Raw genomic sequence first — 26,965 nt, forward strand, 5'->3', positions numbered from 1 at the left:
CCTGTCTAGAGTCACGTTCCATAGGAAGCAAAGACTCTGCTCCCGTGTTTGAGAGGCTCTTCCTAAAATTCTAAAACAATCACCCAAAGATAAAAATGGAAATGTCTTCTATACACGCAAGCGGCTTAATGAACACTTGCTCTGTGCCTGCTTCATTTCAATTCTGTTTCCAACGGATGAATAAATAGAGCAGTAAAGCCACAGGTTAGCTGGTAGATGTGCTTGGTCAGAGTCTAAGGGGGAAAATGGATCCAGATGAATCAGAGGACCTGGTTCTTCACTGGAGGACCTGCCGTGTCTCTCCCGCCTCCAAGTCTTCTTTCTTTATTTTTCCCTTTATGGTATTCTAGCTTATCTCATATTTGTGAAAAGTGTAACTACAATAGTGGTGGCTAGTGTTAACTGTCACCTTGATGAGTTAAGAGTCACTTGGGGCAGGAGGCCTGTGGGGACACTGGCCCAGACCCTGCACCTGCCTATAATCTCAGCCTGGGGATCTGAGGCAGGAGATTGCAAGTTCCAGGTCAGCCTGCGCTAGCCACACAGTAAGATTCTGTCTCAAAAACCCCAAACCAAACCCAAACCCAAACCCAAACCAAAGCCTCCCAACCCTTACTCCCTAACCCACTACACCCTCTGCACCCCCCCCCAAACAGGAAAAAAGAAAGAGAACCCAAAAACTCAACCAAGTAATCAACAAATAAAAGTGGGTTCAGATACTATGCAAATGAATGACTCTGGGAGAGTCACATTAAACCAACACTTATTGACTGAGAACAACAACAACAGCAGCAGCAGCAACAGCAGCAACAGCAGCATGCCTTCCTGGTATAAGTAAGGGCCCAGTCTCCTTGACCATCTGTAGTAAGGTGGACATACCCAGTTTCTCCAGAGCCTTCTAAAGCAGTGAGTGGTTCTTAGCCTGCAGTCCTTTAATAGAGTTCCTCACGCTGTGGTGACCGCAACCATAAAAACTACTTTCACTGCAATTTCATAACTGTAATGTTGCTACCGTATGAATCACAATGTAAATATGCGATGTGCAGGATATCTGATATGTGGCCCCTGTGAAAGGGTCCTTTGACCTCTGAAGAGGTCACGCCCCACAGGCTGAGAACTGCTGGTCTAGATGGAATCTAAGTAACTACACTGCCTCCAAAGAGAGCCGCACGCACGGCTGAGGTCTGTCCAGGGATGTATGATGTGAGAATGTTCTCCCCAGCCGGAACTGAACACGCAGTTGTTGAACAGGACTCTAATGTAAACCGAGTTGAGCTATGAACCAGACAAAGGAACGGGTAGCCAGCCTTCATTTCTCATTGTAGAAAAGACCCCCCTAGCCCTCCTGAGAGAAGAACTGCTACAAACATCGGGAGCACTAACAGGCCAGAAGAATGGAACCAGGACACAGAATTAGAGTTCCGACCACTGTGTAATGCGGTACATTTAAATAGAATCCAAGTTTGATGCCAATGGATAAATAAGAAAAGTTAAAAAGAAAAATAGAAGTAAGATTTCGGAGAATGAAGAAGACAGGAAAAACAAAGAGAGACAGACAGAAGCACTTAAGCCCGAGCTCTTGAAGCTTGTTTGACCATAAGTGTTTCTACCATATATGTTATTCTCATCTCAAGCGCTGACTTCCTCCTATTGCTGTGATAAACACCATGAACAGAAACAGCCTGACAGGGGAGTGTTCATTTAGCTTCCATATCCCTAGTCACAGTCCTAGAGTCAGGGAGGAACTCAGAGCAGGAACCTGGAGGCAGGAACTGAAGCAGGGCATGGTGGGTGCTACTCACTGCCCTGCTCCTCATGGCTCACCCAGTTGGCTTTTTATGCCATCTAGAACCACCCCGCCAGGAGTGGCACCACCCACAGTGGACTAGGACCTCCCATATCAATCATTCATTAGGAAAATGCCCCATAGGCTTGCCTGCAAGCCAGCCTGACAAAGGCATTTTCTCAGTTGAGGACCCCTCTTCCCAAAAGACTCTAGCTTCTGTCATGGTGACACACACACATTAAAACCCTCTTATTATTATTATTATTATTATTATTATTATTATTATTATTATTATTTTTTGGTTCTTTTTTTCGGAGCTGGGGACCGAACCCAGGGCCTTGCGCTTCCTAGGCAAGCACTTTACCACTGAGCTAAATCCCCAACCCCTAAAACCCTCTTCTTATTTTGAACTTTGGTGCTAAGAAAGAACCCTGGTTCTTATACATGGCAAGCACATGCTTGTGCCTTGTGCTGTGACATTACTTCTGTCTAGATGGGACCTTCAACATTTTTAATTGAGGACAGAATTTAAACTACGGAGTTAATAGTCAGTCAGGTCCTGACTCTGATTTAGACAACGCCATGCCCATGTTCTCATGTGCTTGGTGAATACAGTGCCTTTCATAGGCTATGGTGACAATTCAGCCAGAATCACCTCACCCTGGGCTACTGAATCAAGATGGGGTAACTGAAGAAGTAGCCCTACTTATACTATGACACATTCTAACTGTGTGTATAACAATATGGTATGTGTGCCTGTGTGTGTGGGTAGTGGGGGGCAGAGGAGGACATCCAGCCTCCTGCTGTCTCACCTCTGCTTCATTCCCTATGACAGAATCAGTCACTGTACCTGACACTGGAGGTTTCAGCTAGGCTGGCCAGCCTGGGAGCTCAAGACCTATCAGTTTCCAGCTCCAAATGCTGGAGTCATGGGCATGCACAGCCCTACCGGGTTTTTATTAGGTGGGTGCTGGGGATTTGAACTCAGGTCCTCATGCTTGTAAACAAGTCACCTTATTCATCAAGCCTGCTCCCCAACTCTCTTATTATTACATATTTTCATAAATGAGATTTTAATTTTAAAAGCAGCAGCTTACCTTAAGATCACGGTGGACAATGCATTTTTGATGACAATACTGTACAGCAGATACAATCTAGAAGAAATATTTGGATATAAAGTCAAAATTATTTTTTGGTTAAATACTTGGTTTTAATATTTATCATTTTCAATTTGGATAAAGTACTAACTTTGATTTAAAAAAAAATACCAGCAATTTCATGATTCCTTTAGTTTAGAAAACTATGCTTATTAAAGAGATAAAACTTAAATGGGGAGGGGTTAGTGGGATATTGGCCCGGAAACTGGGAAAGGGAATAACAATCGAAATGTAAATAAGAAACACCCAAGTTAATAAAGATGAAAAAAAGAAACAAAATAAAAAAAAAACTTTTAAATGTTGGAAGTAATATTCTTTTGGGAAAACCTACTCCCTTTTTTTGGTGAACATCTATGGAAATTATACAAATTAAATTTCTTTCTTTACATGAGTCAAAGTATATAACTTATAGTTTAGAACAAGGGTTTGCTACAATGTTAGCATAAGTAAACTAGCATTCAAGAGCTGACTGGGGCTAAAGCAGTTATGGGATTACATCACATTTGCTCAAGGCATATTTCCTTAATTTATCAAGAACTAATCAGGGAATTATTTAATAACATCTCATGCTTTCTGCTCAAATATAAAGAAACAGGAAAAAAGCAAACCGTCAAAAGGAAAATAAATAATCAAGAAACGAGGTACAGGTTAATCTGACACTTGCCCCTAATTTTGCTGGGCAAAGTACTGTGCACTACACGTACATTTTGCAGCCATAGCCATCAATTAGTGTGGAGGACCCTGAAGTAAGAGTCACACAGGGAGGTGCCCGACAATGTAAAGGCCTCAAATACAAACAATAGATTATCAGCTTTAATGTGATGGTTTTTAAAAAGAACCCCGTAGCAATCGATAAGGAGCTATTCTACGTGTGCAATTATAACTGGTGCCTCAAGGACAGTCGTCTTAGTGTGGAGCTGTGGGGTCGGTTAAATGTGAACCCAGTGTGGATGCAGGTTAGCCATTCACAGATGGAGAGAGAAGAGAGATTTCCACAGTCTGAGAGTGGAATGACAACCGCTGTGTTACTGGAAGGAAGGGGAGGACCCAAACCACAGTGAAAGTGGTCTACTCCAGCGTTAGAAAGTTATTCACATGTATGTCAAAATGACTCCACGACAAAACTACCAATGCACAATGAATAAATAATGCAGAGATATTCATTTTAATCAAGTCAGTTTATCGAGTGCTTGCTATGTGCTTGTTCCGGGGGGGTGAAGGGGTGGGGAAGGGGTTGGGATACAAATGTGAGCACTACAGCGCTTACAGTTTCATTAAGAGGGGAGAGTGAGTGACCACAATCCAGGTAGAATCACAGACACAGAGGTGCAGGGAAGTGAGGGGCTACGGATGACTGGATCAGAAATGCTTCTTGGAGGAGGTGCTGCCACTGGTTGAGGGTATCCCCGAAGGACAGGGGCAGTTGAGATTGTTGGTAGAGCCGGGATAAAGTGATGAGCTGTGTCAATGATGAGGGAGGAGGTAACATACTCATAAAGCTGGCAGAACCAAGCGTTGGGGGACAGCCTAGTAGCGATCTTTGGATTCCATGCGAGGAAGTGCTTGCTATGGAGTGCACAGGCACTAAACGTTTGGGGCAGCATGGCAATGCTGTGAGCATCTTCAAGTGTGAGTCTCTACACAGGGCAGAACAGACTGTCAACATTTTTAAGATTCTGGAGCACCGTGCCTCGAAGGGTTCTAACAGCCAACGTTCACTACATTATGTCTATAAGTCACGAGATATATCTGCATGTATAGTTTCTGGATATACTCTATAGGTAACAGTGCTCAGAGGACAAGGCTTGCAGGTCACATACTTGTATGCTACAGTGGTCTGTTTACAGAGTGTGACCAGGGGCCATGGTTCACACCTGACAGGATCATCTCTGTGTAAGTAGTCTCTAGACGTCGCCTGAGCTCCAAAGCGTGACAATGCACACTAACGTGAGAGAACACTGCATGGAGCATGTGCTCTTCCCACAGAACATGGCCTCTGAGCTAGTGTCCAACAGGGGCACGAGCAGTGTCACACACTTGCCAACCATGGGCATGTCGGGCATGGAGACAATGTGGCTTCTGAGTCTCAACCTGAGCTGTCACTCGTAAGCCCATGTTTCATTGCACAGGCCTACAGCAGATTGCCACCTGAGAGCATCCCCACAAGCAGGCTGCAGGAACTTCTCTCTAACCCTTCCACTATGGACCTTGAGAATGGGATTTACAAGCAGGCCTGCACTGACCTTCAGGCCTCACGTGTGTTGTGGAATAGCTTTGCAATGATTTATAAATGGGTCAGGAATTCCTCTTCTCTAAGCAGTAGCCTTGACCTTGGAATCAATACTATAATTTTAAAAATAAGATTTATTTTAATTTTATGTAAGTAGGTGTTTTGTGTGCATTTATATCTGTGTGCTGTAGGATTAATGGGTCCCCTGTTTGCTCCACCACAGGGCTAGACCACTTGGGGAGGCAGAAGACCTGAGAACAGATTGGGGGCCTGTGGGCTGGATCTAGCCCAGGGCCAAGGGGAAAAGAGGGGAAGTTCCAGCTGGTCCCGGGAGAGGGTGGGGGAGGGGTGGGGAGTCTTTGGCTTGGCTGGGTGTGGCTTGGTTGTGGAGCACTGGGAGGCCTTCTTTGGGAGATTAGATGGCAGCTCCGTGGGCGAAGGCCTTCTCTAAGGCTCCCCATGGCAGATCCTAATGAAAAGAGGCAGTCCGTGGTTTTAAGGCGGTCATTGTCATAGCAGAAACTGGATGAGTAAAACCGTACCCCACTTCTCAGGGTAGGCCTGAGATTAAATACCTTTTGCAGGGAGGAGTGTCTGGGAAGGGAAGTTCATTGGCTAAGCCTCCAGGCTTTTAGGTACCTCTTTATAATGGAGATCTATCTTGACCTGTGGTCACATCCTCTACCTGTGGAGGGGCTTGGAGCATTGCCCTTATATGACTGATGGCCACAAATCTATGGAGGGCTGAGGCTAGTGATAGGGCCTGGTTTGCTGGGAATCAGGTGAAATGCCTACCGTCCCTTTCAGGGTTACCAGGATTTCAAGCCTTAGCTCAACCAGGAACCAGGCTGCCTTTCATGGGCCCACAGTGTGCCTGCCACATGTGTACAATGCTCACAGAGGCCAGAAAATGGCCTGGGTACCCTGGAACTGGAGATTCAGATGCTTGTGAACTACAGGTGGGTGCAGGGAACTGAACCAGGTCCTCTGGAAGCAGGAAGCATACTTTAACTGCTGAGCCATCTCTGCAGTCCCAATGACTATGGTGTGTGTGTGTGTGTGTGTGTGTGTGTGCGTGCGTGCGTGCGCGCGCGCGCGCGCGCATGTGTGTAGCTTCACAACCCATGGAGTGCAGAAGCATTGTATTGGCAATGTTGCTAAAATGATCTTAAACTGTGTACTGTCTTTGACATACCAAATAGTAAGGCCAAGGGCATGTTAATATAGTATATTCTTTCACCGTTTACATAAAAATCATACACACAAGTATGTACATGAACATGCATTCACACACACAATGGGGGCTGGGCTAGAGCTCCAGATCTTAACCTAAACCCTACACTGTTCCCATCCACCACACTGGCCAACTGCACACACTTTTACAACACAAAGCATCTTCACCCAGTATAACTTTGTTATGTTTTTAGCAAGTGAGTAAAACTAGCAGACTAAAAAGACAAAGGGTAAGTGGAAATCATCTTTGAAGTCTACAAGAAGATCCCGAAGGGAACATGTGCCAACAACTGGAATTTTCTTGCTCATCTGCTGCTTACAACAATCAACAAGGAGGGAGATAATTGAGTGCTTGACCAGAGGGCATGAAGTTCCACCCTGGATAGGAAAGGATTTAACGGAGGGGGCAGAGCACAGCCCAGAGCTCACTGCTGTTTTCCCATTACCAGCTGTTTCCACAGCCACTGCTGTTCACTCTGGTTTTTGAGGGCAAGCAAGAAAAGCTTACTGAGTGGGGTGACTGCTCTGTACAGCAGGGAGGACCTTGGCGATTCACTGCCTTTGATCCACTATTTTTGTAGGGACTTAGTGTATGATGTTTCAGCGAGCTCCTGAGTGTGATGTGGGTTGAGGTCAAAGGACAACTTTCAGGAATTGGTTCTGTTGCTCCTCTAAGTGCAGTGCAGGACTGCACTCAGGTTGTTGGTCTTGGTGCAAATGCCTTTGCTCCCTGAACCATGTCATAGCCCCCACCCCCCCCCACCCCTCTACTATGCATAACTATAGGAATCTACCTGAATAACAGAGACTATAAAACAAAGCCATACACATCACTTTGGAAGGTCAGGTCGAAAAGTAGAGCAGTCTGTCTTCACTCTCCATGATGAGGACCATTTAGTGAGTTAGCCTCCATGGACCGCTGTCCCAGAGAATGGCCTGATGGGAACACTCCTTGCCCAGACAGACTGTGTTCAGAATATTTTCAAGTGCAGAATCTGTGTAGTGGTCACAGATGAAGAGCTAAACTACTTTATATTCTTAACCCACTAGGGCCCATCCAGGAGATAATGCATTCTGGGCTTGACTTCAGTATATCTTATGACAATTCACAATTCATTAGTCATTTCCATATAATTTATAAAGTATACTCATTTTTTCAGCATAATTGTCCAACAACAGATTAATGGCTAATGAAAATTTGGTATATAAAAATGGAATGTTAACTTAAAAATGACATTTACAAGGAAATGGATGTATAAAATTAAGTGTAGTCACACAACCTAAGGAAACCACACATGTTCTCCCTCATATTCTGGTCTATGTGTATATGGAATATATGCACATACGTAAACAGATGTACATGTGGGCACACAAAGAAAAGAGAAGGAGAAAGGCCAAACACAAGGAGAGGAGGAAGGACTGGGTGCAGGCACTGGACACGAGTCCTGAGGAAAGCAACGATAACCTTCTCTAGCTCTAACTGTACCGGAAAGCTTTCATTTTTGGTGGTGGATAATACATAAAATATATCCAGTAGTGACCGTGTGAAGTGCGGTGTGAAGCCTCACAGCTTCAGTCCTGAGGGGTTCCTCTAACTGGATAGGAGTTCACTGTGATGCACAGACTTCGGGTCCAGTTAACTTTGCTGGGCAATCTTTTTATATGCTAGTTTTTTTCCTAAAAGACTTGTAAAAAAAGAAAAGTACATTTAATGCAGTTGCAAAAATTAAAAGTAAAATTCTAAATGTGTTTATAAGGAATCCTCTCCCCTCACTCTGTCCTTTCTATGGTTAGGTCACGATGATGCTAAACTGGAAGTGTGAGCATCTGATCTCTGTCTCCTGTCGCGCTTGTATTTCCTCACACGGCTAAACGAAACTGGCCATGTTCTTTAAGTGAATTCTCCAGTGAATCTGAAAACTAAGATATTTAATCATAGAGGAAATACTCCAGTAGTGCACAAGTAAAGCTGGCAGAACTTGATGACCGTTCCTGGATACACACAGGGCTGAGCACTTCTTCCCTGCCTCCGTCAGCTCTGAAAGCTCAAGACAAAGGTAAACACTTAGTCTAATGTATGAAATGGGACCATTCATAGTCATGTCAGAATAACCGTGTGCAACTACTATTTTAAGGTGAAATTCAGGAAAGATGGGTTTTTGTTCTGGGGATTTTTCATTCTTTTTTTTTTTTTTTTTTTTTTGGTTCTTTTTCGGAGCTGGGGACCGAACCCAGGGCCTTGCGCTTCCTAGGTAAGCGCTCTACCACTGAGCTAAATCCCTAGCCCCGGGATTTTTCATTCTTAAAAAGTGGAAGGAGGAATTTTTCTTTTAAAGCTGTTGGTGATACAACCCGTTGCACATCAGTAAGAATATCAGCAAAACGAAGTTGAGACGCACTTTCCATACCTGCCTGAATTTGGCCCGGGCCTCTTTCTCTTTCATTCTTCCGTGGGCAACTAAGTAATCAAAGACTTCACCTGAGTCAGAAAGGCAGAGCAGGGAGTGAATACACATTGGTTTTCATTAACAATATACACAATGCCAAGTTTTGGCTTTTCTTTTCAAGAATTACTTGGTCCACCATTTTCTGCTGTTTATACAAGTCACAAACTAATACAGAAGTAGGAACAAATTATATGTGGAATTGAGAATCTGTAGCAATGACATGGAAGCCTGGCACCCTTGTTTGAACTCTGCTGCCCGATATGACCTGCTGGCTGCCCAACCCCATCCCAGCTGCATCTGCATTTTCATCTCCATGACAAAACAGTGGACATGCCACATGTGTGTGCAAAGCCCATTAACAGCAGACAGTGCTGAGATTTTCTGCTGAATCTATGCACCTATATCTCTATCTGCTTCCCATCTTTCTGCAGTCTGTGATCACTTAGAAAAGTTAATCTTCAGTTAAAATCTTGAAATATTTCCTCAGTGTCACAGAGAGACTTATTTTCTAAGACCTTGTCAGCTGCAAAATGCAAACACACATGTGACTAAAACCTTATTGGATGGCTTAAAAGGTCTTAGACAGTACAACCAAGGTACAGTCTCAGGTGTCAGGATCTGACGGTTAGGCATGTACCTTGGTGTAGCCCCTCATACATAGTAGGTACTTAATACTGAGGGACATTAGATTAGCCACATACAAGTAGTCACTTAAATAAATATCTGACCTAGAGTACACTTTCACCATACATTTTATTAAATCCACTCCACATTTGGGATTTTCTGCTTATAGCCAAGGACTACAAATCAAATGCTGTTTTAATATTTAAATAACCAAATCAAAACACTTAAAAGATGAGAAACCAAATTCTAGAAATCCCTAAGTAACTTTGAAATAAGCCACAGTTCTATTTCTACCATCAGCTCGGCAGGTCTTGAAAGCAAACACTGAACTTTCGGGAAGAGGTCATTAAAGGATCTGTCCGTAACTACAGACTGCAGTGAAGGCATGGCTGTTACAGCGACTTCCAGGAACCGTCAATTCTGTGTCCATCAGAGAGAACAAGCTTTCCGGGTCCACTCGGTCTTACCCCCACTTGCGTATTCCATGACCAGGTAGAGCGTCTTCTCTGTTTCAATAACTTCAAACAGTTTCACTGAAAAAAGAGGAATATAAGTCTATAACTGGCAGCATCAAATGGGGTTCCTTCTGCAGCCTTGGGCAAAGGTAAGTAGAAAACTGCAATGCTTGCTAAACTGAGTCATTCCAACTTCAAAACAAAAGTCACTCAAGAGCCATTTCTCTTATGTGAGGAGACTACTTACACCTTACCAAAGTGATTTGGAGTCTATTAGAGTTAAAACAGTGTTTGAGATGAAAAAGCCATAAAAAAGGAATATTTTCAGCACATGCCTTTAATCCCAGAACTTGGGAGGTGGATTTCTGTAAGTTCCAGGCCACCCAGGGTTACATAGAGAAACCTTGTTTCAAAAAACAAAAGCAAAATGACAACAAGGGGCAGTGGGGGTGAGGGTGGGGGTGGGGGTGGGGGTGGGGGTGGGGGTGGGGGTGGGGGTGGGGGTGGGGTATGTGTCTTAAAGTCAGGAAGACAGAATGGGAATGAAAACTTAGAGATGGTGCAATAATAAGATAATACAACCTGTTAGTAAAAATCCAAACCTTATGTTTATGTGGCGTTTATAACTTCTAGTGAGAATAGACTTGGCTTACGCAGTGGACATTATTCAGCAGGAATAACCACATTACTGGCTACACACAAAGAAAACCTTTAGAGATGCAGGAGAGGATGCTTAAAAATAAGTAGATTAAAAATAATCTTTGCTACTATTTAGAATCAAGTGATTTTATATAGCATGCCTGATCGATAAGTTTATTTGTAAAAGGGGCAAAATCAAGACTTACTAATACAATTCAGTAAAACTGAAATTAGTATCTTATTTACTTCAAAATACATTATTTTGCCTGTCAAAAGTACATTAAGCTCAAGCGTCTATTACATACAAGTGTTCTATGTAATTCTTCTCTATTTCTAGCTGGTGGCACGCACTCTGATCTAGCGAGGAGCGTCTGTGTGCAGGAGCCCAGTGCACTGCAGTGTGATGTCAAGCAGGGAGGCAGCAGCAGAGGTGAGCTGCCGGCCTCCGTGCCACTGCACCAAGAGTCACCCTCACTGACCTTCACCTTCTCTTATAGAGAGCGACAGTAAAAGCGTGCACGTTCAAATGCCTTTCAATGCAGGGAAACTGTCACTGCTTGTAAGTATAGGTTTCATACCTATGTTAGGATGGTTCAGTATCTTCATTATTCGTACTTCTCGGAACAACTGTTAAAAAGATAAGACAGATTCCTGGTTAAAGGACCGAAAACCTCAAGCAGACACCAGCTGCACTTCCATTTGGTAACAATCACTTCCTTACACGAGCAGAGAACCTAAGCAGAGATCTGCTTCTTGGTTCTACCCTTGTGTAATTAGCACGCTGCCCTCTCTATTAATTCCATGGAGACCTGGTTTCTCAAAGACCCTGACGAGATGGACTGGAGAGGTTTGTCTCTGTATGTGAAGTTATCCATAGCAAAACTTACACTGTCTTCAAGGTCTCTTCAGGAACAGAAGCAGAAGAAAAGACCGAGAAAATGACAGTGAAGCTACATCGTGGGTCAGATTCCTCCAAGTCAATCCTTCTGGTTGACCCAACACTCTGTGAAAGATTCAGGTGCGCTTTAAGTAGACTTGTAGGATAATATCAAGTAACAGTAAAATAGCCTAGTGCAGTGGGAACTGCTCATCCATAATCCAAAATCATACAGGCCGAGGCAAGGAGACAGCGAGTTTAAGATAAGCTTGGCTACAGAGGGACTCTGTCTTGAAATATGGGGGAGAGGAGGAAGAGGAAGAAGAGGAGGAAGAGAAGGGGGAGGGCTATTTTAAAAGATTTACTTAGTTTTTTTTTTTTTAAAGATTTATTTATCTATTATAAGTACACTGTAGCTGTCCTCAGACACACCAGAAGAGGGCATCAGATCTCATCACAGATGGTTGTGAGCCACCATGTGGTTGCTGGGGATTGAACTCAGAACCTCTGGAAGAGCAGTCAGTGCTCTTAACCGCTGAGCCATCTCTCCAGCCCCCAAGATTTACTTAGTTTTGAGATTGAAGCCAGCCTGGGCTACAGAGCAAGTTCCAGGACAGCCAGGGCCATACAGAGAAACATTCTCATGAAAAACACCAAACAGAAACAAACGCACAAACAAACAAAAGTCAGATGTCTTTATTCTTTTTGTATTTTGCCTGTGTGTATGCATGGCACTACATGTGTGCAGTGCCCAAGGAGGTCAGAGAACAGCACCAGATCCTATGGAACTAGAATTACAGGTGAATGTGATCACTATGTGGATGCCAGGAACGGAACTCAGGTTTTATGGAAAAGCAGACAGTACTCTTAACCACTAAGCCATCTCTCCAGCTCTAAGAGGTAGACTATCAAGCATGCTAAATAAAATGAAAGGACATGAATGTTAAATTTTATTTCCCCTTAACTTTAAAACACTACACAGACAAGTTTTCACGAGTATGATTGGTCAGGTTGATGGTATGGTCACAGTGGGCAGGGGTGCCTGCTGTCCATTTTGATGACCCGAGTTCAGTCTTTAGTACCTATGGTAGAAGGAGAGACGCACTCCTACGGTGACTTCCATGAACACACCATGACACACATGAACATACACACAAATAAATAATAAAATGTTAAAAAAAACATGACATTTAAAAAGGAGCATGATCTGGTATTTTCTCCTTTATGTTTTGTATAAGTGTTAGTCAAAATCAAAACCAAGCATTTGTTCAAAAAAATAGAACCAAAAATTGGCAACTTAAAATAAATCTGTTAAGACATGTTTTGTCAGAATAAAACCTAAATTTAGCGTAAGCACAAGCGGTGTTTCTGTAATGATTTATTAAAGCCTAAGAGAGCATGGAAAGATGCTCACTATGATTAGTCATTAGGGAATAAACTCAAACCCAGTGAGGGCTCCTGACACCCATTCGGATGACCACTGTCATACAAGACAGGATAGGACAGAACAAACCTGCATGAAACGGGAGAACTCAGAGCCCTCTGGCACAGCAGGCAGAGTGTCAGCTAAGAGGATACTATGGGAAAGACACAGGACATGCAGAACAGTCGTCCTACAGGAATTAAAAAGAACTGCCATGCAATCTATGGGCCACATGCCCAAGAGAACTGAAAGGGAGGGCTCAAACAGGTGATCGGAGGAGTAACATGTGAGAATTCCGATGGGAAGTCAACATACAACACGGATGAGCCTTGAGGGAATCATGTAGATGAAATTGTACATCGACAATGATGGAAATGACACATTTTAGTCTGTGGTCATATCACATAATAACAAAATGAAATATGAAATACAATAAAAATACATCCCAATTGAAAAACCACTTAGGTCTAGATGCCTTTAAAAAGAAAAAGGCTTGTCCTAGATATCTTTAATAATTCTGTGGGGTGTGTGTTGTGTGTGTGTGTGTGTGTGTGTGTGTGTGTGTGTGTGTGTGTGTGTGAGAGAGAGAGAGAGAGAGAGAGAGAGAGAGAGAGAGAGAGAGAGAGCGCATATAAGCCACACGCTTTCACTTAAATTCATTTTAACAGTCTCTCACATGTAAATTCAGGAATTGAAAGTTCTGTGTGGGTGAAGAGGAGACAGATGCAGCAAGTTCACTATGACTGTGCCTGGCCTGACTGAGATGACCCTGCCTCTGGCCTCCACTGACCTTTCCTCAGCACACTGAGGCCTGGAGACACCCTCCGCCTCTTTCCTCCTCTGTGGGGCTTGGTTTTCTGCCGAATCCTTTTCTTTTCAGTGTTCACAGGAGCATCTGCACCTTCAGCTCTTAGTACCCTGACCGCGGTCCCTCCCCCTCCCTCAGTGTGCTCTTCCTGTCAGCTCTTAGTCCCTGACCTCGGCCCCTCCCCCTCAGTGTGCTCTTCCTGTGATTCACTGTGCTTCAAAACCAGCACTTCGCTGCGGACTCTAGACTCATTCAGAATGATGGTTTTATACCTGAATTTATGGTTAAGTAATTCTACTTGGTTGTCCCACGAGAATTCAAGGCCAACACTCGGCAGTGCACACAGACGTTTCCCAACAGCTTTAGCATGTGTGACCGAGGCTGCCTTTCCAACCTTCTCTCAGGACACTCTTGCTTTAAGGTAGACATCACTTCAGCACCCAGCATTCCTCTGGTTCCTGGAACTACTGGGTCCTGTCCTGCTCATCTCCAGAACAAGTTCTCTGCAGAGAATCAGTATTCTCCCTTCTTTTTGTTTCTGAAGGGCATGTACATGAATTTATAACTGAAAATTTTAGCTTACTATTTTTCTTGAGCCAGCACTCTTAACCTCCAGAGCAGTGGGTCGCAACCTGTGGGTCGTGAGTCCTTTGGAGGTTACGTATCAGATATTTGCATTACCAATCATAATGGCAGCTAAATTATGGTTATGAAGTAGCAACGAAATAATTTCATGGTTGGGGGTCACCACAACATGAGAAACTGTCTTAAAGGGTTGCAGCACCAGGAAGGGTGAGAACCACTGCCCTAGGGTTTAAGTGAGCATGCCAGTTCCTATCATTTAACGTAATTGTGGGACTAAGATCCCTTTACCTCCCCCATGCTACTGTCTGAAGAAATTCTGTCCTGTCCAGAATCTGGGGAAGGGCTGACAGAAAGAAGTGACTGCTGGGAGGCTGGTACTACTGGGGTTTGCCTTGGAGTCTGACACAATTACATTTTACATAAACCACGTATTTTAATACAACAGTGAATAATCTGAAAGCCCCAGATACGAGTCACTAATAGAATTGCTGCAGAGGTGTGGGTCAAGTGAGTGTAAATGATTAAAATTAAATATAGGGTTTTATTGGCAGATTGTTTCCTAAATAAAACACAACTAGAAATAGTAACAAATCCACTCAAACTTTGTAAGTGTGATCCATGCTAAATAAGGTACACTTCTAACCAGAAAACTTAAGCTACAGAAGTGTTCACCCTACCTTGGTCAAAGAGTATATATTTATGCGTTCAATTTAAATGTTAAATTCGGTATCATTTTCAAGCTTTCCCCTACTTTAACCTACTCTTTCAATAACCGCATCATTCCCACACCACACCGTAGCTGCAGCCCTGCTTCTAAGTGGCACAGGCCCTGCCTGTGCCGAGGGACTGGTCCAGGATCCATGGCATACGCACGATCCTTGGGCTCCCTGATTTTACCCCCTCTTCTTCCTTGAGAGAGTGTGCCAAGTTACAGAACAAGACAACAGTGCCACATGGAGAGCAATAGTTACTCTTAATAAAAAGCACTGCCAGCTCAGCAGTTTTTCTTAAAAGTAAACTGGCTAAGGCATGTCAGGCTGATGGGAGCAGATTAATGTTTGCATATTTATAAAAGTACTTATTTTATTTTGTGTGTATGTGTCTAAATATGCTTACATGTGCCTTGTGTGTGCAGGTTCCCATGGGAGGCAGAAGAGGCTGTCTCATCCCCTGAAGCTAGAGTCACAGGTAATTGTGAGCTGCCCAGTAAGGGTGGTGCTGGGAACTAAATGCAGTGCTCTGTGGGGGAGCAGGATTTCCTCTGAGCCACCTCTCCAGCCCTGATGCCTGGATCTCTGAGAATGGCTTGTCTGAGGGAACTGATGAGCTGTGTGCCCTTCAAGACACTCCTCCACAGTGATGAGTTTCTGTTCATCTAGCTGTTTAGGCCTTTTTTTTTTTAAAGCTGGGTTTTGGGGGCTGGAGAGATGGCTCAGCCATTAAGGGTATTGCCTGAGTTCAATTCTCAGCAATCACATGGTGGCTCACAACCAAATGTATTAGGATCCAGTGCCACCTTCTGTGTCTGAAGACAGCTACAGTGTACCAGATATGATAGATAGATAGATAGATAGATAGATAGATAGATAGATAGATAGATAGATAGATAGATAGGAGATAGATCGGAGATAGATAGATAGATGGATAGATGATTGATAGATAGATACTAAAAAAGCTGGGCTTTTGTGCAACATTTTGGGTTTATCAGTTTTTAGTCTTTGATTGGAACTTGGAATGTAGCTGTTTTATCAAAAACAGATAAATCTTGGATAGTAATTTTGTAAAAACTAACAAAAATAATACTTTAAAGGAACACCCCAATTCCACCTGGAGAGGATGTATAAAAGATAGGTAGAGCCCAAGTTCTGATCAGAAAGTAATTTTTAAAAATTAAAACAATAATATATGGCTATTAGGGATCCTACATCTCAAAGATACCTTAAACATATTGTTTTAACGTTTGATTTGGACAGAGAATGTGAACGTTTTAACAACTAAGATCATGGAGGTATGTCGTGGCTGGGAGCATGCTGGCTAATGTCACTGCTCTACTGCTGTGAAGAGACTCCATGACCAAGGTAAACATTTAATGAGAGGGGTTACCTACAGTTCAGGCTTAGTCCATTATCATCAAGAAATGAGCATGGCAGCACACAGGCAGACATGGTGCTGGAATAGTAAGTGTGAGTTCTACAATCTGGTCAAAGGCAATACGAGAGACTAGGCCTGGTGTGGGCTTTTGAATCTTTAAAGCCTACCCCAGTGACACACTTCCTCCAACGAAGGTACACCTCTTAGTCCTTCTAATCCTTTCAAAGAGTTATCCTCCCTAGTAACTAATCATTCAAATACATGAGCCTATGGGCTATTCCTACTCAAACCACCAAAGTCAAAACGATGATAATCATAGAAGATCATTGATGTTTTGTATGGTATATTAGCTATAGAAAATGGACTGCCAGAATCCTGCCCATCAACCATCCCTCCACTCAAAGACACACATGCTGGCTGCCTGCATATGGCCACTATCTGATATGGACCAGAGTGTGTTCCTGGCTCCCAGCGTGACGGTTCACGGAGAACGGGCTCTTAAGAAGAGAGTTCAGGTTACATGAAGTCACAGGCCAATATGACCAGTGTCTTTAGGAGGAAGAGCTGCTGAGGGTGAGCTGGGCTCAGAAGCCAAGACCTGTGCACACTGAGAGGACGGCTATCTGCAGCCGAGGAGAAAAGGCTGGGAAGACACCAACCCTGCGAACACTGCCCTCTTGGACTTCCAGCCTAGAAAAGTAATAAACTTTCCATTTAAGCCATTTATTCTGTGGGATGTTGTTACAGAGGCAGCACTAATAGACTAATAGTTCATCCTGAATCTAGAAAATTCTGGCCAAATGAATACATTGTGTCAACAAAATCTAAAAAAGTTTCATCAGTACCTGCCTAAGACTCTTTGTCTCCTAGATGGGCACAGGAAAGGGAGGATGGTGAACAGAAGTTAATGGCTGCAGTCTTCTGCAGAAACCCTCCAAGTTGGAGGGAGCAGGACAGTAACCAGTGAGCTAGGCATCTTTTAACAGAGAGCACCCCACGAGCAGGATACCAATCTTACCAGTGCTTGCCTTTCCTTGGGAGGGGGAGAGGAGTAGAGCTTTCACAGGGAAGTAAGACTGCACCTGACAGACAGTATCACTGACACCATCCCTTCTGCATCATTTGCCTGGGGACAAGTAAGGAAAGTGTTTTCACAGGATTTCAGTTCTAAACTACTCGAGTTTCTGACTTTTCCTTCTTTCTCATTTCAAGCTGTGACACCGTGATGTGTCCGGCACATACGCATTAGCGAGAGTTCTCAGAGCTGCGTCCCTTCAGGCTTCATGTTTCAGGTCTGCTGAGAGTTGGATGGTAAAGTCAATATTTGTTACAACTGTGTTACAAGAACTAAAGGAAGCCTTGTCTATAAAGCAGGGCCTTTACTTTGTGGACTCAGACAGCTACTCTAATTGTTCAGGGCCTTTGTTACTTCCTTCTAGATTCCTGGCTTTGCTCCAGGTAGCTGAAGTCACCCACCAACCCCTTTGGATATTGTTCTACTCAGTCCTTCCTTCTCAGGCCAAGGCCAGTATCAGCAAAGCTCCACAGGGCCAATCAGTACTTGCCTCAGCCAGGAGAATTTCCTTTTTCTCCTCTCAGCTAATTTCTTTTCCTTCCAATCCCTTCCATTTCTTCTGCTTATTATTCTTTTGTGCCTGGTGTGGGGTGGGGAGGGGGTAGGACATCTGTTGTATTCAAACCAGTAGATTTTGGACATGGCCTAGTAGTCGCCTATCATCCTAATTCTATGAACAGACTCTCATCAAGGTCAGCCAGAATGTGTCAGACCTGCTGCCATGCTACCTGTGGTCTCCTCATGCCAGAGGACTTCTCTGTGACTCACTTACTTTAAAGACAGAGGATGATTTTTGTAGTCACTTGTTTTTTTCTGGGTGACTTTACTTATAGTAAACAGAGCTTGGAGAAGGAGGTGGTATCTTTGAGCACAACCTTCTTAACTTTTTAAATACTTCATTCTGATGTGACTTTAGGAGGGACAGAAATGCATTTTGTAGTAATGCCATCACTGCAATTTGTAATAATCCTGTCTGCATCCTTGGCAGCAGTTTTGGCCCATTAATAAACTGAAATGTGGGCTTGTTTTACCCTGCAGGTGACTTTTAGTTCCTAGATCCACTGGGAAGCCTCGTTCACTGGGAAAGCATACACATGCTGTGCCTACGTTAACAGAACACTCTTGATTGGATGCTCAGCTTCATAACTTTTGGGATCAATACGTCACTTCATTTTTAGCCTTCAGGCACTTATTGAGACGTCCATCAGATAGTTTATAAAACTACTATTAGTAGCACTATAACATTTAACTTCTTTTTGTTTGCTTTCTTCCTGCTTTGCTCTGGTTGTTTAGAGAAGGGTCTCACATAGTCCAGGGCAGCCTATAACTCTCTATATACAGCCCTGGCTAGTTTAGAACTTCCAGGCAGAGCAATGGCCTATCCAGCAGCTCTGAGAAGCCAGTTGTGAAGGAGACAGACTGTCTACAGGGTAGGAGGAAGCAGAGCCTGCCTATGTCATGGGCAGGGGAGAGGTCCTGAGGAAGGTGGAATTCTATCCAGTAGGCACAGGGTAGGCCTGTGGGAAGGAAAGAGGGGACTTAGAGGGAGGTATGGGGGAAGATGAGTGCAAATGCAGCAGGCTTCTGGGGTGGGAATCGAGAGGCAGACCTAGCTGGTTGCATGTGGGAGGTGAAACATTCCTAAAGGAACTAAATGGGCTACAACTTTTGAAATAGCCAAGCTAAAGTTTTCTGATGATGTTAAGATTCCTAGCCTATTCCACTTCCCTCAAGAGAAAACTCTTCCATGGTAGAAGTAGATACATATTTCACAGTTAATAAAGGCCCAGTGATCAGAAGAAGTTCATTAAGGTTCTCAGAATACTGGCAGACCAACAGTGAAACTACTGCCAAAGAACCAAATGATTCTTTAGTTACGAGCGCCTGGTCCTAGTATAGTAAGGCGACTGAAAACTGACGTGGAGAACAGGAACGATTTCTCCGAGGAGGTGACTCAGACTGAAATGTATAAGAACAAAGTGAGGAGGGGAGTTGGTGTCAGGCAAGGGGGAGAGAAAGCTGCAAAGGCTGGGTAGCTAGACGAAGAGAATGAGAAGCTTAGTTGAACACTGAAGCTGGAGGGATGGGGCACTATGGGGAGGGAAGAGCTTTAGAGCTGTAGTCCTGGTGGGCAGTGTACTAATGGGGCTGACTTTTAAGCTTCCGAAAATGGAACTCCTAAGAGTGTAAGCAAAGGGTAGCATATTAAATATGTGTCTGCAGGAAGACAAATGGCAGACCAGAACAGGTCACATGGAAGAGGGCAGCCACCCTCAGGTGAACATGAAGACAAAGGAGCCACTGGAGTGCTTCTGAGGTTGACTGCTTACATGATCTTGGGGCATGTGCTGTTCACAGAGAGGCCACAGGATGGTGAGGTGAGGGGGCATTAGGTAGGTAAGGAGAGGTCACAAGTTCAATTCTGTAGTTGGGGTGTCTTGAAGAGGAGATTACAACAAGATTTAAGGTAGTCTAAGGTAAAGGGACAAACTCAGGGTTTACCAGTAGGTGAAGTCTGATACTCAGCTACCTTCTCTAAGAAGGGAATAGAGAAGAAGAGGCCCATGGACAAGCTGCACAGAGCCTCACATGTTACTTACACACATTGTCCTGTCGCTGGCAAGCTGAGCTTTTCACGCCGACATTCAGACATGGGGTGACTGGAGTCTTTTTTGTTTTGTTTTGGGTTTTTGAGACAGGATCTCCTTACATAGTTCTGCCTGTTCTGGAGCTCACTGCGTAGACCAGGCTAACCTTGAACTCACAGAGATCTTCCTGCCTCTGTGTTCTGAGTGCTGGGATTAATGGTGTGTACAAGTTGCCTATCTGAAAGGCTGGAGTCCTAATCTGAGGGACACAAACAAATGCTCAGTATAAGCTCATTAGATGCATTCTCTCTGCAAGCATTTTCATAACTGGATGCAGTGTGCACACTGAAACATGTCAAAGACCTGTCACTGCATGCTCTCCCTGACATCTAAGAGGGCACAATAAACTCAAACCCAGTTGAGTTCAGAAAGTCTGGCCTTCCTGTGAATACACAGCTCATATTTAAGGCAGATACAGTAATTTTACTGATATCACTTTCTAGAGCACCCGAACACTTTCCCCCTCAAAATCCATCGCAGTGTGAAACACGACACTTTCTTTGCAGTGTGAAAAAAATATCTTTCAGTTATAATCTCATGATCATCCTTATTTTCAGTATCTTGCCTAAAACCAGATCAAGGTCAGAGATGCTCTGCTGACTGCTAGTTCCTGGTGGACGGAGCGGTGACTAAGTGGGCACCAGGGATGTCTTGCTAACGTATGTGGCAGCAGCATCCTTGCAGAATCTTGCCTCACATGTAACAAGAGCCGTATGGGCCAACATCCAGCACATGTGTGGATTCACTCAGCTATAAATCTGATGAACACACCAGAGTAATTGACATTTCAACACATCTGACGGGTAGGCCTACTAAGAAACACTGCTGGGCTGGAGAGATGGCTCAGTGGTTAAGAGAACTGACTGCTCTTCCAAAAGCTCACAACCATCTATAATGAGATCTGATGCCCTCCTTCTGGTGTGTCTGAAGACAGCGACAGTGTACTCATGTACATATTTCATTCTTTAAAAAAAAAAATACTGCTGAAGAACTTCTGGGTTTTTTTGTTTGTTTGTTTGTTTGTTTGTTTGTTTTGTTTTTGTTTTTTGTCTTGATTGAACTATTAGCCAGTAACTCTGTGGTCTTTTTTACATATTTGGTTTCTACTGAATACTACCTGGTTCTATCTTACTCACAGTGAGCACATTCTTCAGTGTGGCAGGGATTGTTTTACAGAAGCTCTGGGACATTTACTTAGGCCACCAGAGAGGACCAGGCATTACTGGAAAACTCTCATCTAGTGCTCAAACCACAAAACACTGGCAGCAACTGGATGAGCTGGTCAATAAAGTGTGTTCTCGAGATCTCAGTTTCTGACATTTCTACACCTTTGCTGTCTCTTATGTCCTAGCACAGAGATTCCATCTGCAATGGGACCCGATGCCCTCCTCTGTCATGCAGGCATGCGTGAAATAGAACACTTATATAAACAAACGAACAATCTTAAAAAAGATTAGCAGGCTCTTCACAGATATTTTCATCAGCAGGCAGATCTTTAGTTATTTAGACAAATGCAGCAATGATCAGCTTCAAGGTCAAATGTTCCAACTAGTGAAACTAACTCGATATGACCTTGCATGGCTCTGCTGGAAAAGACCAAGTTTGGGCGCCACATTCCTGGGTGACGAGGCAGAAATTCCAACTGTCAGTTGACATCACTCCATTTACGGAGTAATCCATGGAGTGTGTGTGGGAGGTGGGCGAGGCCCGGAGTGCAGTCTGGCAACTGGTGTGCTTCGGAGTCCCTGGCACATGAGCAGGCTCAGGTGATGTCGGTCCAGAGGGAGGACCTTTTGTCACTCACACAGTCGATCCAGGTTGGGTGAAAGCTGGTGTTACAAGAAGAGACATCCCCAGAGACTATAACATGTCAGTACGGTATCAGCTCACGGTCTCGGGAAAGGAGCCCAGCAAACCCAAGTCCTCACTAAACAGATGCGTCACACTCCGCAGTTTCATTGGCTGTCAAGTGTAAAAGGAGGCCAACTAACGAAGAGACAGCTCTCTACAGAGAATGCATACATGGGACACAGAGCTGCCTGGCTGAGGCCAATGGAAAGAAGGTTCTGCTGCACAAATGCTAAGTTCCAGTCTTACACAGCAATCATGGGGGTTGTAGGCAATCACAGAGAACGAGAATTTCCTGTAAGATTTTCTCTTAGGAATCAAAGTCACGTATGTAGCACGTCTGTCATCTGGTCCTATTATATGCTACTGAAATCTCAATGGATATTATTTTACCACAAAGAAACAGTATTCATAGCTCATACACTCAAACAGCTGCCTCATTTTTAAAAAATATTTTTAAGATTTGTTTTATTTTATATGAGTACACTGTCACTGTCCCCAGATGCACCAGAAGAGGGCGTCAGATCCCATTACAGATGCTTGGGAACCTCCATGTGGTTGCTGGGACTTGAACTTGGGACTTCTGGAAGAGAAATCGGTGCTCTTGACCGCTCAGCCATCCATCTCTCCAGCCCGCCTCATTTTTAAATGCTAAAAGCTTACGTCTGAGAAGGTTTCCCATTGGATGAACGAAACGACAGCTTTGGCTACCAGACAATCCCAATCCCATGCTCTTTCTCCCTTCCTGCTTTGCTTCTGCCTTGATGGAGCACTGTCTACTCTGGTTTGATGTCTAGGAGGAACTTGCATGAAGGAAGAGCCCAAAGAAGACACGCCCACAGAGACTGTAAGACACGCCCACAGAGAATGTTAAGACAGGCCCACAGAGAATGTTACGCAGAACTAGGGTTTTACCCTAGAAGAATTCTACAGACCTCAAGACTCGGGGCTGGGGAGAGGGCTCAGGGGTTAGCAGCAGTGCTGTTAACAGTGTAATCACGGAACAGTCTGGGTCCCAGCACCCACACAGCATCCTGCAAACAGCTCTAATTCCACAGAAGGGCTTCATACTCACACATAGGTATGTACAACCCACTGACACACACATATAAAATAGTCCACAATATTTGATATAAAATCCAATTTGGTACAAATTAAAGGCAGTTCATATGGAAGATACATCTTGCTAAAGACTATGCAAATATTCCCAAATCGAAAATTCAAGTTCCAAACTTCAAGTATTTTGAGTACATGAGGCTCAAGCTGCATTAAACACATTTCAAACAACTTTATGATGTCATAATCATTATATCTTAGAGTTTGTCTTTTCTTCATGTACTGATATAGTGTTTACCTAACAAAATTTTACAGTTGACTTTATAGACAATTGTATATTAATAAACTCTCACATTACTTATTAATTAATTAAGTACCTTTTGTAGACTGGTAGGGTTTAGCTGAGTTTTGTCTATTATTTTCACAGCTACCTGAAAAAGAGAATCATTAAACCACACTTGAGATATGTAATTCAATGCATCAAACCTTGCAAAGAAAAGTTTTGTTTTGCTCCTGGCCATGCACCACTTACTTCTCTGATCTCACACACCCAGAAGGTGTGGTCTTGATAACTTGGAGCCTTAGCACACAATTTACCTATGGACTTGTCACCCACCTCCCGCTTCTGCATCGACGGGATTATGCCTTCGCCAGTTCTTCCATGTTTCCCTTTAAAACTGTTGAGACCATGCCATGCTATCTTAATCCTTTTCTCAAAGCCTAGACGGGCAACATTACAGGGGTGAGCAGCTCTTTTCTTTTCCTTCCTTTTTTAAGACAGGGTTTCTGTGTAGCCCTGGCTGTCCTGGACTCACTCTGTAGACCAGGCTGGCCTCAAACTCAGAGATTCTCCTGCTTCTGCCTCCTGGGAACTAAGATCAAAGGTGTCACCTGCATCACCCTACAAGAGAGTAGGCTTTAAATTTGTATTTTTAACAAATAAAACTACTGTGCAAGCAGAGGAACTGGATATATAAACTTTAATAGAAAACCAGCAAAAGAGATTTGAAAATCTTCGAGGGCTCTGTCTAGTGTAGCCTATGTCTGAACAGCTCCTAGGGGTAGAATGCACAAGGAGATACTCAATGGGATCACAATATCATGATGTGTACAACACGCGAAAGCTTACCAACATTCTGTGGTTGAGATTTAAGAATAATCCAATCTTAATGCAAAACTTTGGATATTTACTGAAATAATCATTTAACCCTGCTGTACACACTATACATTTATAGTGCACGCACATGTAAATATATACATTTTTATTGTGTAACAATAATTTCAAATACATGAGATAAGTGGGATGTGCTTGTGCAAGCCAATAACCTTAGCAGTTAGAAAGTGGAAGCAGAAAGATCCAGATTCAAGGTCTGCCTCAGCTGGTAGCAAGTTCAAAGCTAGCTTGGGCTACAATAGACCCTGTCTCAACACTTCTCACTAACCAACCAAACAGCCCTACAAACAAATGGTACTTTAGACACACATTCTCTTGTCATCTGAAAAAAATTATCTATACAGTAGTAATATTACCTTGATGCTATAGCCAAACAGATAAAAGTTAATGGGTGATTTTCTACACACTCATCCTACCTTAGCCTAAGTGGTATTTCATAAAAACGTATCCCAGCCTCATTCCACAGCAGAGTAGCAACAGTAACCAAGAGTGTTCACATGGTAGATAACTGAAAACAGCTGATCTGAAGTCTCTGAGGATACTATAAGGTACCAGTTTTTCCTTAGTGTTAGAGGTCAGTAGCTCTGCCACAAAACAGATCTGTCTGCAAATGCCCTATGTGCATATATCCCAGTGTGCACCAGCTCACTGATACCATTCACTCCCAGTGTCCACCATGAGAAAGCGAGTCTCTGGAGCAAGGTCCAGGCACATATCAGAAGGCACCATGAAGACTTACCTCTCTACCTGTTAGGACATGCCTTGCCAATTTCACTTTGGCAAAATTCCCCTTCCCTATTGTTTTCTGTAAACGGTAATTTCCGATGTGAGGCTGTTCATCTGTCGCTGACGTAATGGAGTTTCTACACCGGGGAATGTTTTGTCTGCTACTTGATTTGGTAGGCGGGATATGCGTTTCAGTATATCCATCCACAGATGTATGCTAGGAGAAAGCACAAGAGCTCACAGTCACTTAGACAATTATAAAAGGACAATTAAGAGGCTACAAACAGTCACGTGCTGGTGGAGTATCCTTTAATCACAGAAAACTCATCTCTCTGAGTTTGGGGCCAACCTACTCTACAGAACAACTTCCAAGACAGACCAGGCTACACAGAGAGAAAACCTGTCTGAAAAACAAACAAAAGGACTTTAACTCATGTTCATTAACACTTCATCTTTAATGAAAGTGAATCATAGTACACAATTTTAAAATGTGAACATGCTGTTTATCATTTTTTCCTGACCAATGGGTACAAGAATTTTTACTTCGCATCCTTAAGTCTGTATTTTGACTTTCAAAAGAGATACATTGCTAGGTACCAGCGCACTAACCATTGTGATACATTGCTGGGTACCACCACACTGGCCACTGTTCCTGTAAAGCCTGTTACTGTTTTAAGTTGAGTGGCACTATCCACGCCTACCCCTTAGAAGGGAAGTATCTTTACTACCAGGACAAACATCCTCACAAATATGGTTAGTACTCTAATCCACAGCTTCTTAATCTTTTCTACTTGTTGACCTTAATCTGTCTGTCTATCTGTCTGTCTGTCTGTAGACAGGGTCTTATGTATCCTGGGCTGCCCTACATAGTTTGTAGGGTAAGATGACCTTTAACGTCTGCTCCTCCTGCCTGCAGCTCCTAAGCACAAGACCACAGGTGTCTCCCAACACGTGGTTCAGGCAGTGCTGGCAATGGATTTGACAGGGGCTAGGAGACAGTTCTTAGCACACCTTTGATGAATTACCTACATGAGCTTAACGGGGTGAGACAATCCACCTTAGCCATAGCTGTCACCGCCTCATGAGCTGAGCACCAGCACTCATCTCCTTCTCTCTGTGTCCCTGCTCTGGATGCACTGTGACCCCTGTCTCACGCTCTTGTTAGCATGCCTTCTAGGCCGTGATGGGCAGTGTTCCCTTGAACTGTAAGCCAAAATAAATAAGCCCTCTCTGCTATGCTGCTTCCTGTCAGTCATCTTGTCAAAACGAGGAGAATAATAACTAATATGGACTCTAACCATGGCTTTCAAAAATATGAAAATGTACAAACGTGTTGAGAAATGGCGGTAGGGAAAACTTAAAGTCTTTAATCTCCATAATTATATCATGTTTCTGTCAGAGGAGAAAACCTGTGTGCACAGCAAAACACTGTAATTTGTAACATTCAAAAGTCTGAACTCCAAGCCAGGGTAACAAGCAGCATCTGTTGTCACTGTATGCTGTGATGGTGTACGTGGTATAAAGTGTGGGTGTCGTGTGTCCAGAAACCAAGGCTGCAGTGACGCCACACACTGTGAAATATGTGTGTTGTCATGGACACCTCAGAGTCATTGTGTGTTTGATTTTAAACTAATAGTTAGGCATTGAGCTACAATATAAATTCTATTGATAAATCATCACACGCTGTTTGTGCTTGACCACAGCGGACTCTGGGACCAAGGTGGGTTCCTTTATCTCAGATTCAAACATCTTTATCTTGAGTCCCCTAAGACTCCTTGTGCTGGGGCAGGTGGCTCCCTGTTGCTGTGATAGGGAGGGAGGAGGACAGTACACAGTTAAGGTATCAGAAACACTGAGCAGTCTGGAGAGATGGCTCAGTACTCATGAGTGTGTACTGCTTTGAAAGAGAACCCGTTAGGTTCCCAGGACTGTCATCCAGAGGCTTATGGCTGCCTGTAACTATATCTGCAGGGATCTGATGCTCTCTTTAGATTTCCATAGGCACTGTGCTTACATATACATACCCATATACTGACACAGACAAACTCGCATGCTGAGGGCAGGTGTAAATGACAGTCTCACT

At 43.6% G+C, this 26,965-nt stretch overlaps 1 protein-coding gene across 8 annotated transcripts in view; it reads right to left on the reverse strand.

The window, feature by feature from the left end:
* Positions 1-26,965, reverse strand: part of Mark1 (microtubule affinity regulating kinase 1) — a 105,312-nt gene that overhangs the window by 25,644 nt on the left and 52,703 nt on the right. For 4 of the 8 annotated variants that reach the window (XM_087579885.1, XM_087579890.1, XM_087579888.1 and 1 more), the window contains exons 2-7: positions 24,896-25,099; positions 23,360-23,413; positions 11,150-11,198; positions 9,945-10,010; positions 8,815-8,885; positions 2,884-2,940 (exon numbers count right to left, since the gene is read on the reverse strand). In XM_087579885.1, coding sequence (XP_087436011.1) covers positions 2,884-2,940; positions 8,815-8,885; positions 9,945-10,010; positions 11,150-11,198; positions 23,360-23,413; positions 24,896-25,099 — 501 coding nt within the window. Of the gene's footprint in view, positions 1-2,883; positions 2,941-8,814; positions 8,886-9,944; positions 10,011-11,149; positions 11,199-13,661; positions 13,872-23,359; positions 23,414-24,895; positions 25,100-26,965 lie in introns of those variants that run through there. The other 4 variants (XM_087579887.1, XM_087579886.1, XM_087579891.1 and 1 more) reach the window with 2 other exon arrangements.

The sequence above is a fragment of the Rattus norvegicus genome, chromosome 13, assembly GCF_021556685.1.
Source record: "Rattus norvegicus strain SHRSP/BbbUtx chromosome 13, alternate assembly SHRSP_T2T, whole genome shotgun sequence".
Taxonomy (NCBI): domain Eukaryota; kingdom Metazoa; phylum Chordata; class Mammalia; order Rodentia; family Muridae; genus Rattus; species Rattus norvegicus.